This window comes from Copadichromis virginalis, linkage group LG5 (genome assembly GCF_057382275.1).
Source record: "Copadichromis virginalis isolate Kocher_CV1m ecotype Utaka linkage group LG5, C_Virginalis_male_GT1.1, whole genome shotgun sequence".
Taxonomy (NCBI): domain Eukaryota; kingdom Metazoa; phylum Chordata; class Actinopteri; order Cichliformes; family Cichlidae; genus Copadichromis; species Copadichromis virginalis.
Window position 1 is genome coordinate 19,636,254 of NC_140622.1, and position 15,408 is coordinate 19,651,661.

The window sequence follows — 15,408 nt, forward strand, 5'->3', positions numbered from 1 at the left end:
AATCGAGACTCATGAGACCAGGAAATACTTTCCAAACTTCAGTTGTACAATTTTGATGAGCCCATGCAAATTTCAAACCGTTTCCTGACCTTTGCTGGCTGGAGTGATATCATCTGCTGCTGTTCACTATTTTATTTTCAGAGGTGTTCTTCTGCATACCTTTGTTGTTAAAAGTGGTTTTCTGATTTCCTGTTACCTTCCTTAAAGCTTGAAGCAGTCTGGCCATTCTGCTCCGACATCTGACTATTTTACAACCACTTTACAACTTTTTATTCTGCCAATTTCAATGCCCACTTTGAACTAGACATTTGCATGAATGAACAATTAAACAAGCATACCTAATAAAGTGGGTGTATTTTAAAAGCTAGTACGGGCTTGCATTTGAACCACTTTCCCCAAAATAATGCTCTGATTAAAGAATATGTTTTGGTTGCACCATGTTTAGTATGAAGGTGCAATATCTGGTTTTGAAGTAATTGTTTTCAGAAATATTTGCTTTGCCGTGATTACATAAATACTAAACTGACAGTAACTAAATACAACTTGAAGCGCTCCCACCAGGCCCCAGAGTGTGAAGTCAACACCAGATACTTTAGCTGTTTAAAGAGCCACACGCACATGAAGTTACTAAACAGAGATTAAGCTCTAGTTTACACAGCATGACTCCTCCCAAACAACTAGACCAACAGGATATAAACATGAGCACTCATATCACTTCAACATGAAAATATATCCATTTATGACATATGTAAACATAAAAAAGCAACTGTAAAAAGACAGAAAACACAGGATTCACTGTTGAGTGGTTGTAATTCTTTTTTTTTGTTGGTTTTGTTTCAAATGTGCAAAGTACCAAAATTAATTTACACCAGAACAATCAAACTGTTTCCAATGTCTTTAGATGGACAACGCTGCAGCTTTGCCAAAACGATTCACATTTCACACACCACAGATGACGGCATGAGTTTTAAGTCTTGTCATTTTTAGTGTATGTGTGTATGAAAAGATCCCTTTGGTACAAAGACCTTTGCCAGGGATTGTGTCAGTCAATCTGCGAAAACAAAACAAAAAAACCCCAAAACCCTCAACATTTGTAACGTTGCCATAGAACAAAGTTCTGATTTAGGGAAGGATAAGCATTTATCCTGACCCCTGGTGGAGAAAACAAAGTGTCTCTATCACACATCTCTCTTTGTTCAAACGTCTTCTGAGTCTCATACACAGAAAAAAAATCCATCTGTGTAAAAATTCAAAACCCATTAAAGTTCAAGTACATTTCCAGTTCGACTCATTGGTATTGCAGCCCCTGCAATCATTCAGTGTGGCAGGGTTGTGATCCTCATGCTTTGACTTGCAATTGGGTACGACACCATTGGGGTGGTGGCGTGACTCATAGTGATCCCGGGAATCGGCTGAGTCATGGACACTGCCACAGGTGCCACAGATACTGCCACTGGCGCCATAGAAACAGGGGGTGCCATTCCCTGGGCAATGGTCTGTGCGAGGGCGGCTGAGAGGGGGGTTATCTCAGGATTGAGGTGTGGTGGAGGAGCTGTGGGTGGGGCTGCATTGGTTTGGGGGGCTGCAGGGGCACCAGCGGGAGCTACAAGGTCTTGCTGGGTGACTGGCCGAGCCTGTAATGGAGCACTGCTCAAGGTGGTGTGAGTCTGGGCGATGCTATGGTTGTAGGAACTCACTGAACCTACGGGGGGCGCCAGATTCTGCTCAGTGGGTGCGGGAGTTGAAGACAGTGTCATCACTTTGGCTTGGCTTCGGAACTGGGCGTTCTGCTCCAGGAGAACCTCATTTGTGGCAATGAGATTGGAAACCTGAAAAACACATAAGAAAGAGTTTAGTATAAACAGGCAGAAAGTTCATGACAGGAAACACAGAGACATTAAATATTTGAAATACGCAAAGATATAAAGGAAATCATTTACAAGTAGTCTTACACTTCGTGTTAACTTATCACATAGTTTTACAGAGACAGAAGGCTAAAAACGGCAGAATCTGAGTGTTTGCGTGTCTCATGATGTTACAGAGTGTCTTTTCCTTTTACCCCCAAAACATCCAGTGAGCCTTTTTGTCAGGTGACTAAAGGGGAAACAAATTCTTCCCCATTTACTCCTGCACAGCTTCACTTCATATTAACTCTTCAGTAACAATTTCAGCTCATTCCCCTTCAAGTCCACCATTCTACTCAATAGGCAGAGCATTTACAGCAGTCTAAACTCTGTGCTTTTGGACATCAGATGATCTCAGTTCTTACTAATAACATTGACCATTTTAACAGTGTGTTGCTGGGTTCTTTTCCAACATTTCGATCCCATCTGATATGATGGGATCTAAATGTTGAAAAAAAGCCCAGCAACACAAAAATGTGTCATTAGCATCCTCCAAAGAAGCAACACATAAATAGGTTCCTGGATGACTCTTTGTTTAGATCAGCAAAGTTTGCTTAATTGTAACTACATGAAATAAAGTCCCCCTTTGTCACCAACTGCTTTCACCTTATATTTAAAAATTTATTGTAATGTTAATGTAAACTGTTGATCGCTGGGATTTTAATATACAAGTCTGTCAGCAGACACCTAATCACACTTCTAACAAACATGGGACGAACATTCTGGTGGATTTTTGGATATACCGCTGAGATGCTGTTTGGATCGGCGTTTTCTTTGAACCTGTCATGTTGAAAAATCTTTCCAGGATGTGTCATAAAACACCTCGATAAAGTTTCCGTTTAGTTGGAATTTGGCAATGCTTGTTTTGCATGTATCTCAGTAAAAAAAAAAAAAAAATGACTGAAGCCATTTACATTCTGCATCAGTGGCATGACTCCATTCCCAGGAAGTCATATTATGATTCTTATACCTACCTGCTTTTTCAATTCTTCCACTCTCTTCCTTAGCAGGGAATTTTCTTCCTCTAGAAATCTGTACTCCAGAGGACGAGGCGGCAAGGTGGCTTGAACTCCCAACTCGTAGAGCCCACCTCCACTCCCATCTGTCAGACGCAGCCCCTCCAACCGTCGCCTCTTTAACTGTAAAGTGGTGTGGTCCATAGAGGTCTCCAGGCAACCAGCATCAAACAGACCACTTTCAACCAGAGGATCAAACATTGAGCATGTGCTCCTGTCATAACGTCGCTGTCCAGATGAACTTATGGACAGACACCCACTCATTCCACTTCCTCCTACTCCTCCAAGACCTGAGATACCTGGATCTCTGCAACCACCCAAGCCAGGGCAGCCGGTCCCCATCATATTACCTCCACCCCCTGCGCCACCTCCCACAAGTCCCTGCATTCCTCCGCAAGCACCTCCTCCTCCACCCATGCCTCCTACAGCATTCACAATGCCACTGACACCTGGCCCCATAACGCCACCCACTCCAACCCTGGTTGGTTCATATTCACAGTCTTTTTTGACATGGCGAAATTTACATTTATTGCCCCTCTGGCACTCTCCTTTCAGGAAGTCTCTACAGATGGGAACCTCACCACGGCTATGGGGGAGATCCATGGGGGAGAGGCCTAGCCGTGCAGCAACTTTCCCTCTTAGTCTGAGAGGTAACTCTCCCGTCTTCTTGTAATAGTCCTCATCCTCTTTGGATCCGTGGACAAAGCGACAGTTGGAGCGCATGCACTCCTTATTTTGATGATCGTGACAAAAGATGAATTCGTTCTTCTGCACTCCCAAGTCTGGTACCTCGTTAAAGTCTGGGTGTCTGAAGCGACAGCGCTTTCCTCTCTTGCAAACATTGCGTATGAAGTCCCGGCAGACGCCATCCAAGGCCAGTCCCGCACCTTGGCCTCCACCGTTCCCATAGCTGTTGCCATTTCCGAGCGCTCCTCCTCCACCCATACCCCCAGAGCCAGAGACGCTTCCTCCGACACTACTTCCCGAACCTCCTCTGCCCTCTGCTGCACTCCCTGCCAAACCAGACCCGGGTCCCCCTTCTTCACCCAGACTACCACCACTCCCACCACCACCTGACAGGTAGGAACTGTCCCGGTCAGGCATGGCGCTCGGCCCAGCTCAAGGAGAAAGGAGCACTCATGTGTGTTTGGGACTGGCAAATGTGAGCTGGCAAACATTCACATACACAGAAGTAGTCATTAATTGTTTCTTCACACTCGAAGTATTGCAATCTGCTGTTTAATTACCTGCAAGACAAAAACACGAACCCAGCATGAGATACTGGCGATAGAACTAAAACGGGAGATTTGAATATCGGCATGTAAGACAACAGGACATGTATATGATTACCTTAGACAAGGTAAGGACAGAAATTTAGCACGTGACAACACATCGTAAACAATAAATAGCCCTGCTTCTGTTTACATGGTTCTTTGGTAAAACACAACAAAACATCAACTAAATTGAATGGAACTGATTTCAACCAGTAAATAATGCATACTCTGTCGTATTATATTATATTCCAGAATAAGTTAGCCTAAATGTTACTACGAAACCGTCGTCTACCCTGGGTAGCTAATGGCTAGCGAACATCTAGCTAACTGGGTACTACTGCAGTCTTACCAAATCGAAGGATAGAGAAGGTTCCAAAGTACAGCTGAGAAGCTTCCACGAAGAAACAACTTCCTCTAACTGAGTCAACAGACACCGCTGCTAACAAAAGCAAAAAACTTGCTTTATTTTAGCGGTTCCTCGAGGCCCTGGTGCTGTTTACCACATTTCTTAATGCAGCTTTCAATACCAACGAAGAAGAGCGCCGGCGTCTTCCTTATTTTTTCGCTGATTGGGATTTTCTGCCCTCTATTGGTGGAAATGCGGAACACCACCTTAGCGTGTTCACAATTTGTTCATTTTTAAAACCACGAAATAATTTCGTGCACGACGTAAAGTTGGATTCACGGAGTCTTGCACAGTCTGTGAACGAGGTCACTTTTTCTTTCGTGCCCGTGTATCACAGTTTTTGTCGTAAGCTCCATAGAAATTGTCGTAAATACACCAACAACTGATACTTTTGGTGTACTTTTACTACAAGCAGTGCTGACTGGAGACTTTACGGCGTTGTGTGGATATGAAAATGAGACGCTAAACCACAAGGTCTGCCACACTTCCAGATAAACTGTTGTGCACATGACGACGTTTGTTTTGAGTTCCTCCTCACGCTCTCTGTGCTGGGGCGCTCCTCAACATGGCAGCGCAAGGTGCTTCCTACTGGCTGCGACTCTGCATGCTTCTGCTGCTCTGTCTATCTGAAGCCCTGTCCGAAGTGATAAACAGAAATTACTACGACACTCTTCATGTTGAGCCAACAGCAACGGACAGCGAGATAAAAAAGTCTTTCCGAAAACTGGCCGTGAAGTACCACCCTGATAAGAACAAGAGCGCAGATGCTGAGAAGACCTTCAGGGAGATTGCTGAAGGTAAAGGATGCTTCATCCGACACACGGAAACGTTTACATTTTACAGTGTAAATAAGTGAGGAGTTTTATTACTATTATCATCATTATCATTAGTATAATATTTTGTAGTAAACTGAAAATTACTTCACTCTGGAAGAAGCTGAGGAACAACAAAGCCACAAAATGGAGTTTAGTTAACTGAAACTACTCAGAAAAAAGGTTTGAAAATAGTTAAAATTAAATTAAAAATTATGTTAAAAACTAAAGGAATGTGTGATTTCAGAAAAAAAAATCCCCCTGATTAAAAAAACCGCTGTTCTTCCTGGCAAAAGTGCAAAAATGTACTTGCTATTCCCATCAAAAAAAAAAAAAAGATGTAAATAACTGGAGGCCAGCTGGCTCTTGCAAAATGAAGTTAAGCTGCTAGTTTAGTTAAATGTAGCTCACTACTCTCTAACATTTCACACAGGTTGGTGTCTGGGCAGCTTTAGCTTTACTATTTGACTCTAGAGGACTTTGGTACACAGACTAGTTCATAATTGAGTCAGTGACTGCAAGGTGCCGAGGCGTTGTGGTTGCTTGTTTGCAACCACAACCCTCCATCACCAAAGTTGACCTTTTCCCCTCTAACTGTGTTTCCTTAGCCTACAGAGTCCTCTCAAACAAGGAGCAAAGGAGGGCGTATGACCATGTGGGCCACGGAGCTTTCCTGAAAAATGAGGACCTACTCAAGCCTGAGGATGAGTATCAGACAAGCTTCCACTTCAGCTTCCCAGACTTCTTCCACGACTTTGATGACAGTCTCTTTGGTGGACAGTGGCGCTTTCACCAGGAAGAGGATGAGGAGGATGGTCGTTATGATCACTACAGTTTTGAAGGGGAAAGATTTAGCTTTTATTTTGGAGATCCAGATGAATATGAAGAAGAGTACTACTTCTAAAAGTTTTTTTCTCCCTGTGCTTGGAATGACTGTTACCTTTTAGCATGTTTTCTTTTATCAATAATAAAGTATTCTGTCTAAAATGCTCTCTCAGTATCTGTTTCTTGTATTCATTATGTAAAAAAAATCACCTAAACAGACCCTTTGAACCTGTTTACATTCTTCCCCCTTTTATGGTCTCACTTATAAATTCAGCAGCTGTGGGGTTGTAAGGCTGGCTGCTAGATAACCGACTGAGCCGTTATGCCACTTTTCCTGTGTGGGTGTGTCGAAGGTCCAGAGTTACTCACACGCCATTTACTCATCTTTTTCCTTGCGCCAGCACTTTAGATTTGGCACAGTTTTACTCCATTTCTCATGGGACCATTGTGCACTTTGACCCAAAGGATATCCTGTGCATTCTCAACACTTGGAGCTCGAGCAGACTAAAAGGCAACAGGCAAGAGCTCTTTCCAGTTTTATGTACTTTTATCACGCTAAAAGGACAAACCACAAAGGCAGATAAAAGACAGACTGCTAGTTTGCAAAGCTGACAATGATGGTGAGTATGCCTGTAGATTTTGCAGGATTTGTAAGCCTCTGAGTGTCATGTGACAGGCGTTTACTCCTCGCAGACATGAGTACAGTGTGTGCTGAATTACATTTTTTTTCTCCCTTTAAATTTAGTTTGAGCATGAAAGCGACTTTAATCTCAGCCTGTACAGATACCATTAGACTGCTTCTGCTGTGCTGTACTGCTTTTGACCGCTTTGTTTTTTTAATTGCAGGAAGAAGTGAAAGAAACTGCATCTGTTCTGAGTGTCCATGACGACAGCATCAAAGTTACAGAGGTGTTGAAAGACGGGGACACTCTCACCTTTATCATCGTATCTCAAAAGGTGAGATTCATTAGACTGTCATCTGGTTAGATCCAGGCAAATGACACAAGAACCATAGAATCTGTCAGCTTATTTATTTGAATTATGATTTTCCAAAAGCAGTTGGTTGTCTTTCCTTTCTGTTCCAGCTCTCTGGTACAGGGGAATACCATGTGGACCGGACCTATGAGGATTTTGAATGGCTGCAGCAGCACTTGTTCTCTCAGGGGGATGTGCCAGGAATACAGGGAGTCATAGTCAGTACTTGTTATTCTTTAATGTAGCTTGTATGTGCTTATTTGACAGTAACAGGGTCAGGGCTGGAGTACTGGTGGCTTTAGTGCCACAAATGTTGAATTTGTGTGGTGTTTCTATCCAAGAAACAGTCGTGGTTAAAAAAAAAAAAGTAAACCCTCTTTAAGTTCTTGTATTTGAATGTCAGGATATAATAAATTATCCAGTCCTTAGAAGTTCTTCAATCAGGTAGGTACAACCTCACATGAACAATAGCACATGACATATTACAGAATGACATCATTTATGTAACAAAAACTCTGCCAAGCAGAAGCAGTGTGAGAAAAACTAAGTACAACCGTTGATTATATAGCTTGTAGAACCACCTTTTGGCAGGAATAATTTGGAATAATGTTTTTCTGTAAGACTTTGTCAGTCTTTTACATTATTGTGGAGAAATGTAGACCCATTCTTCTTTATAATGTAATTTCATCAAGATTTTTAGGCATTCATTTATGCACAGCTCTTTTAAGGTCCCACCACAGCATTTAGGTCAGGCTGATGTCTGGACTTTGGGTCGTTGTAACATCTTTTCTTTCTTTTCCTTTTTAGCCCTTCTGTCACAGATTTGCTTCTGTGCTCAGGATCATTGTCCTGTTGTAGGACCCAGTTTGGGGCATTTTTAGCTGTTGGACAGATGGCCTCACATCTGACTCTAGAATTCTTTGGTGTACAAAAAGCATCTCTCCTCCACCACCATGTTTAGCAGTTGTTAGGAGGTGTTTGTCTTGATATACTGTGTTTGACTTTATTTGTCCAAATGTGGCACTGCACATTATGGCCAAACATCTCCACTGTGGCCTTGTCTGTCTGAAGGATATTGTTCCCAAAGTCTTGTGATTTGTACTAATGCAACAATGCTGAGCTGTGCGAGAAGAGGCTTTCTCCTTGCAAACTTTCCAAACAACCCATATTTGTTGAGTCTTTTTCTAAATTTACTCCTGACCTTTAACATTTAAAAGGCTAGCTCTTGAGATTTTTCCATAGATTGCAGTCAGCCCTGGTGGGCTGGGTGGGATGTCCACTCCTGGGAATATTGGCAGATGGCTTGAACTTGTCAATAAGCTTTCTCACAGAAAAAAAGATGAACTTCAAATTCTCTGGTAGTAGCCTCATAACTCTTCCCAGACTGATGAGCAACCACTATTGCTGATGCAATTCTGATGAATTTCTTGGAACTGGGATAAAGTGAACATCTGTTAAGTATTTGTACACAAAGTTCTATGGCTGCATAGATTCAAAACCCCCAAAATGCGCTGGATTCACCCAGACCCACAAACATGGGCTGAGTAGCCAAAACATGAACACCACACAAAGGTTAAATGAATAAAGACACAGTGTAATATGTCATGTATTGTTGTGTATTTGAGGTTGTGTTTAAATAATGATAATGATGAGTTTAAAGTTAAATTATTTAAACCTGCCAAGGACCAGATGACTTTTATTGTGTCCTGGTATGTAAAGAATTAAAAGAGCGTACTTTCTTCTTGCTATGATTGTACTGCTTTTGTGGTTTAAAGTCCTTCCTGCTTTTCCTTCCTGTGTCCTCCTCTTTTGTAATCAACTGATTTTATCGTTGCTATTTTTGCCAGCTGCCCCAGTACTGTGGGGAATTAAGTAAACAATGTAGGGACTACTTTTTTCAAAGAAAGTCAACAGTACACCATCAGGGTGTATTTTTTTTATGTTATTTCCTACTATGACAGTGTGTGTTGATGTTCCTTGTAATGTATTACACAAGCACATTGTGTAATATCTGATATAGTGCATAGAGTTTGCATATCACAACGGATCTAAGCACAGAGTAACTTTAAAATCGTTAGCTTCATAGCATAAGTGCCTAAGTCATTGACTTAGTCAAATGACTTAGGCAATTATGCTATGAAGCTAACGAAATGCACGAAACTTTCACAAGCTCGTATTTAAGACATGTTTTAAGAGACAAATAATGGGATAAAAAATTTTGTATAAAATAATATTGTCTTCTTTTTCAAGTTCCCTCCTCTTCCTGCAAAGCCCCAGGTGAATGCATCTCCCAGATCTATAAAACAGCTTGGTGAGTACATCTGAAGACTGCCTGTGCACAAAGACAAACACTTCCCAGTTCTGATGTACAGTGTCAAATGTGATGTGAAGTGGTGTGGTTAAAATGTCAATAGTTTGCTTGCAGGTTTCCTTGCTTTAGGAGAGTGTCAGCCCTACTGTAAAGCATTAGAAACGTTCCTGCAGCAGGTTGCTGCACACAGCATACTCAGCAAAAATAAAGCCGTGGAGGTCTTTCTGACCAGCTCGGATGTAAGTGAACAGAAACAGCTTTTTGGCAGCTTTGCCAAGCTTCAACTTTAGAGCTAGAATCTCATGTTACAACAGGTTGTCACGTGAAACCTTGTGATGCGGGAGACTGACAATAAATGGTTAAACTTTCACCAACGTGATAGAGATCCATGTGACAGTACTCATTCATTCGGCTCTTTATATATAAATATATATGGCCTTCCAAATGAGATTGTATCCACAAAAGAAAAGTTTTTTAAAAAGGTGAGAGTTTGCGTATGTAACCTCTACTGATGAATTCACATCAGTCAGATATCACCCTGTAAATAGCCAGCATACAGTTCTTGTTACAAGAAGGTGGTTGTTTGGGTTAGAGCAGGGTGTCTAATAATCAGGTCAGTGGTTAGATGTGTGTGATGCTGATAGCACTGCATATACAATAAGAAGCACTGTAACTGTGGTCAGTGTGGCTTGTAGTGTAAAGAAGGTAGAAAATTGTCATACAAATGCACAAACATACATGGAAATACAGTCTATAAAGCCAAAGCAGAGTTTGTACAATTCTAAAAAGATTGATAGTCACTATTTGATATGAGAACCTTTAGTCTTCAACACAGCCTGAACTCTCTTAGATAAGCTTTCTTATCATTTCTTCAAGTAGTGTTCAGTTGTCCAGATTTCTTTAAAGACATTTAAAGCTCTTCTTTGGATGTTGCCCTCCTTTTGTTCCACCTTGTTTTACATGTTTTACATTGGCTATAGACATTCACTTTATAAGAACTGTTGCCACTGAGGCCTGTCAGACTGTTATCTTTGGATATTTTTCATTAATTCAGCTGAAGAAGTGGAAACAAATGACATGTTTTTGTCACAAGTAGCCCCAACACTGGTTCAACCCTCGAATTAGGTGCTCTTTTTATGCTTGAATTATTCATAGGCCACTCATAAGTGGCTTAATATGGTCAGGTACAAGGACTGTACTGAAAATGAGTGAAAAAGCAACCAGTGCCCAAAGAAAAACTTTCAAAGATTTTCAGAAAGCCTGGAGAACTATTGCTTAGGACAACCTTAAAAATGACAAGAAAGTCTGGCTACTTGGACACAAAATATCAGGAAATGAGGGTCAGCACAAGACTTGTACAGACACATGTAGAAGGAACGTAGTATCTTGAAATATATAAAGTCAGTGTTGCGTGTGTTACATCTCGATGATACGTTTGTTTCCTGTGTGTCGAATTCTGGCCAAACGTTTATTTTATTAAGCTTTAATAGTTTTCAGCTTGTACATTTTACCAGCATATTTCAATGGACATTTATAACAAAATGCCATTTGCTGTGATATGTTATGATATTCTGTGTAATGATAAATGATTTAAGCTTTTATTATGTCCTTACATTCAGCCTCCAGGCAGACAGAAAGTAAAGAAGAACATTTTCAACAGACTGAGTCAAGCTGTGGAGGAGATGAGAAAAGAAGGCCATAAGGTACGCATCTGGGACTCATATATAGGCAGAATGTGTCCAGAGAAAGTGGGGGGTTAATGCTGTTATCAACGTGTCTGCAGGATGTGGATGAGTTCTTTCAGAATGAACGGGATCATAACCTCGTTCTAACCGGCTGCACCAAGACTGCAGCTGAGGTGAGACGGTCACCTATTGCTTCTCGGTCTGTTTATTTGTCGTCGTCGTCTCCTTTTCTTAGTTTGATTTCCAAACATTTCCCTTCTTCTTGCAGAAATTCCTAGATGTGGTGGCAACAGAGCAAAGTAAGAAAATTATATAAGTGTGAAAGCACAGAAAAAGAATTGATCCGTCGATGTTGTTTAAGATTTGTGTGATCAGATTCAGCAGATGATAATTATGGTGTTATGTACACATGTTTTTGGGGCTCAGTGTCAGCTGAATTCATCCAATGTGTTGTATTAGAGTGCTCTGTTTGCTTGCAGAAATAGCAGTGGCCTGTGGACACTTCTCAACTGCTCTGCATCTCTGCGTGGAACCAGGCGAGGATCCTGACAAACAGGCTTTCTCTAGGTTGGAAAAAAAACATTAGTACTGGACTCACACCATTATCATGTGTATTCAAAGGAAAAGCATCTGAATGATTCATATAAGTTGTGATAAAGCTGCATACATGTATATATGTGTCTTTTCTTACAGGGTTTGTGTGAAATTATCAGAAGTGTTTGAATCTATAAAGGTAAGCTGTTTGTTTTTTCTAATAGCATCACAAACAGCAGTGCACTTGTGCTTTGCCGCATCGTGTGTTTGTGTGTGGGCAGAAAAATATGACGAGTGTTGCTGAGAACAACGTGAACACTCTTGGACTGGGCCTGGACCTCGAGTCACGTTATCAGGAGGCGGAAAGGGTGTGTTTTCTAGTTCTGCAATCATTTCATGCTCATCGTATACATGCTGCCTTCCTTCCTATATTGAATCTTAGATTTCTGGTTAGATGCAACATGTTTGGAGTGAATATTGTGACTAAATTGTTCAGCGTGTAACACAATTATTATGTCCAATAAAGGAGATGCTCTTCAGGAGAACCTGCAAACTAGTGGAGTTAGAGAATGCCCAAAGGAACGTAGAGAAGGCGAAACCTGTAAAGAAGGCTGCTGTGAGTGTCTGCACCCATACTTTAAAAGCATGGTCAGATCTGCACATTTTCTTGTAACCAGCAGGTGTCAGCAACGTATCTGTTAGTAAGAGGAAACAGCATTTGTTGTGGGCTTTCTGATGTAGACTTAATGATAATAACATGCGCTTCATATTCATCAGATGGAAGAAGTGAAGAAAGCAGCAGAGACTGAGTTTGAGCACACTTCTGGAGTGGCTAAGCAGGAGGTAAAGTCCACAATAAATAACTGCATTCCACACTTTCACGTGTCTTTCCACAGTGGATTGGTTTGCTGAATTCATGTTGTTGCCATGCATTTTCTGCATCTATTAATATTGATGTGACGTGATTCTTTCAGATTGTACGTTTTCAGGGAGCGCGCGTGGAAATGCTGCAGCAGGCTCTGGTTGGTTGGTGTGAAAAGCAACTTCTTACAGCCAAAGAAAGTGCTGACCAGTTCAACCAGCATCTGGAAGTCTTTAGGGGAATGGCCTAGTGACCTCTCTGGCACCCTCTCAAATTAGCATCCTCAGTAAATCTAATCATAGCACGGGGCAACCCAAACCTGTCCTTCACTGTGTTGTGCTGCAGTTTGATGCTTTATTGAGACACACACACACACACACACACACACACACACACACACACACACACACACACACACACACACACACACACACACACGCGCGCGCGCTTTCTTATTTTCCCCCATTCTCTATTAAGATGTACTCACTCCAATAAAATCCAGGTAGAAATGATTGTTTTGAGATCTTATCAGTGGGTTTCATCATCCAATAACACTGCCGTGCGTGAGCGAAGGTTTATGTGTTCTATATTACACTGCTGCGTTTGTGCTGAGAATGTATTGTGCTGCTCTCTAGCCAGTACATCAGCTGGGGTCACACAAAATAAAGTGTGATGAATTGATTCCCAAAGTACCTGCTTGCCTCTGTGTGTGTTTCTTACTCCTGGATCATTAATCAGTTGGTTTGACTGCTTCTGCAAGGACATGGCAGCAAGGACAGCCTGTGTTGGCCTTTTTGAAATGATTCTGGCTCTTTGAAAATCTCTTTGAACATTTTTTGACACCATTAAGACCTCTTGTAAGGTTTGCCATGATACACATAAGCTAAAATTTTCTAATATAGTCTCAATATCTGCTGATGTAGGCCTGTAGGTTCATATCTCAGTCCTGCTGTGTTCTTCATTGCCTCTCTTGTGACCTGTGATCTCTTAGCTGGCAGAATTAGGAGTAATGGTTTGCATCCTAAGGAATAAGTCAGGAAGAAAGATGAGTGTCCTCTTAAGAAGAGAGGATGGAAAAGCGATTTAGCTAACAAAGGAATTAAAGGATGTAATGCGATGCTAAGAGTTTCCTCCCAAACTGATAAAAAAAAAAAACGAGGGGAAGGATTTGGTATCGTTGTGGCTTGCAGTGAAAGACTGCCTGCACTTGGCATTAGAGGGCATGCTCTCATCCCCTTGTGATACATTTCCCTCACGGTCTGACAACCTGAGATCATTTTATATCGCTATCTTCCACCCTCACAATTACTGCCCTTCCTCAACCTCAGGCAGATGCTTACCAATGAAAAAATATTCCTAACCTGCATAGATTGTGTTAAAAACATCCACCATTGTACCTTTTTGACGGTGGTCTCTTGAGAAATTCATTAAGTGCGATCTCATTTTCAAGAGACCTAAGTGCCGATGTGCTCATGTATAAGATTGCAATGTTAACCCTTTTTGGTTCTGCATGTAACCTTGTTATCATTTTCTACAGTTAAGGAGATTTAAAACATAATTTTCAAAGAATTGATCTTCAAATAGCACAAAGGTCCAGCGTTCATCCGAGGAGGTCAGTACTAATCTCCAGACAGGCCTATTTCACAGCAGCCACTTTGCCATGAAATAGCAGGTAAACACAGGTGTTCAGTGGGTACAGAGCATTAAATTTATGTGCTATGAAGCACCTGGGTTTACCAGATATTTCTTGTCTAAATGGCTGCTGGGAAAAAAAATCTCATCCATCTAGTTCTTGGACATCTTACTGCTGCTAGGACTAAAAGCAGGGGATCAATAAACTCATACAATTATGAGTGTACATTATTCCTTGCAATCTGTTCACATGGATCCAACATATTTCTCCGAGGCTCTGCTTCATGTGACATGTGAGAGAAACAGTTGATCAAGTTATTAAAATATTTGAGATTTCTCCCAGGAAAACCTTCATCTGATGGTGGTGCAAAAATCAGATCACCTACTGTAGGTCTACTTAAACATTCAAAAAATGCTACAACGAGATATTCACTGCTCAAAATAATTAAAGGAAACGCTTTCAAAATGCATATATACTGATGTGCACTGGGTATTGTGTGAGGAACAAACTGATGCCACTTTGCTTGATAGAAATTTAAAGGATTAATCAACAGAGGGCTAAATCCAAAGACAAAAAACTGAAGTGAAAGAAAAGATGAGGCAAGCCGGTCTATTTTACTGAAATGTCATTGCAGTCACTCAAATACTGACCAGATCAATATCTCTGACTGACTTGATGCTCAAAAGCTATTCTTTAAGCTAGCCTTAAATTTTCTTGAGCAGTGTATTTACATGTCAAACATGCATTTTAATCCCATAAATGTGTCCAGGTTAAAACCACCGAAACAAAGAAAAAACAAGTTTTTCAAATGAGCTTTCATTTAAAAAATGCACGTCATTATTTTAGTCCCATGTTTATTGGAAAAACAACATTTAGACTAAGTTTACAGCAGGTCACCGGCAGGTCACTGCAATGCTAGTCCACATTTTACACCCCTTTTTTAATGCTGTCGAGAGGACGATAAAAAGACATTAGTTTTCGGCGCAGCACGTTTATTGATCATTAAATCCAGCAGTTTCATCATTAAGGTTTTGCTCCACATTTCTGTGGTTTATTGGTTTTAATGGAACACTGTAAATGGTAAATGTGGGAAGTTTATGGAGCATTTCTATTAAGTTTTAGATTTTACTTTTATCTACCCAAGAAAAACATTATGAATGTGATACAAAGC

At 41.1% G+C, this 15,408-nt stretch overlaps 3 protein-coding genes across 3 annotated transcripts; 2 read left to right on the plus strand and 1 right to left on the minus strand.

The window, feature by feature from the left end:
- Window positions 1-798: 798 nt before the first annotated feature.
- Window positions 799-4,604, minus strand: zc3h10 (zinc finger CCCH-type containing 10). Its single transcript, XM_085456500.1, has 3 exons — window positions 4,544-4,604; window positions 2,879-4,167; window positions 799-1,829 (listed from the first exon to the last, which is right to left on the minus strand). Exons 2-3 carry the CDS (start codon window positions 4,022-4,024, stop codon window positions 1,317-1,319), a joined length of 1,659 nt encoding a protein of 552 aa, XP_085312626.1. The 5' UTR covers window positions 4,025-4,167; window positions 4,544-4,604; the 3' UTR covers window positions 799-1,316.
- A 495-nt stretch (window positions 4,605-5,099) lies between these two features.
- On the plus strand, window positions 5,100-6,403 carry LOC146709511 (dnaJ homolog subfamily B member 9-like). Its single transcript, XM_085456502.1, has 2 exons — window positions 5,100-5,397; window positions 6,021-6,403. The coding sequence occupies exons 1-2, from the start codon at window positions 5,166-5,168 to the stop codon at window positions 6,314-6,316; spliced, it is 528 nt and encodes a 175-aa protein (XP_085312628.1). The 5' UTR covers window positions 5,100-5,165; the 3' UTR covers window positions 6,317-6,403.
- Window positions 6,404-6,642: 239 nt separating this feature from the next.
- On the plus strand, window positions 6,643-13,290 carry LOC146709512 (sorting nexin-5). The gene is made up of 14 exons (XM_085456503.1): window positions 6,643-6,857; window positions 7,084-7,194; window positions 7,323-7,430; window positions 9,463-9,523; window positions 9,638-9,762; window positions 11,143-11,226; window positions 11,307-11,381; window positions 11,477-11,507; window positions 11,688-11,775; window positions 11,902-11,941; window positions 12,024-12,110; window positions 12,269-12,358; window positions 12,520-12,585; window positions 12,717-13,290. The coding sequence occupies exons 1-14, from the start codon at window positions 6,852-6,854 to the stop codon at window positions 12,852-12,854; spliced, it is 1,110 nt and encodes a 369-aa protein (XP_085312629.1). The 5' UTR covers window positions 6,643-6,851; the 3' UTR covers window positions 12,855-13,290.
- Window positions 13,291-15,408: the final 2,118 nt, after the last annotated feature.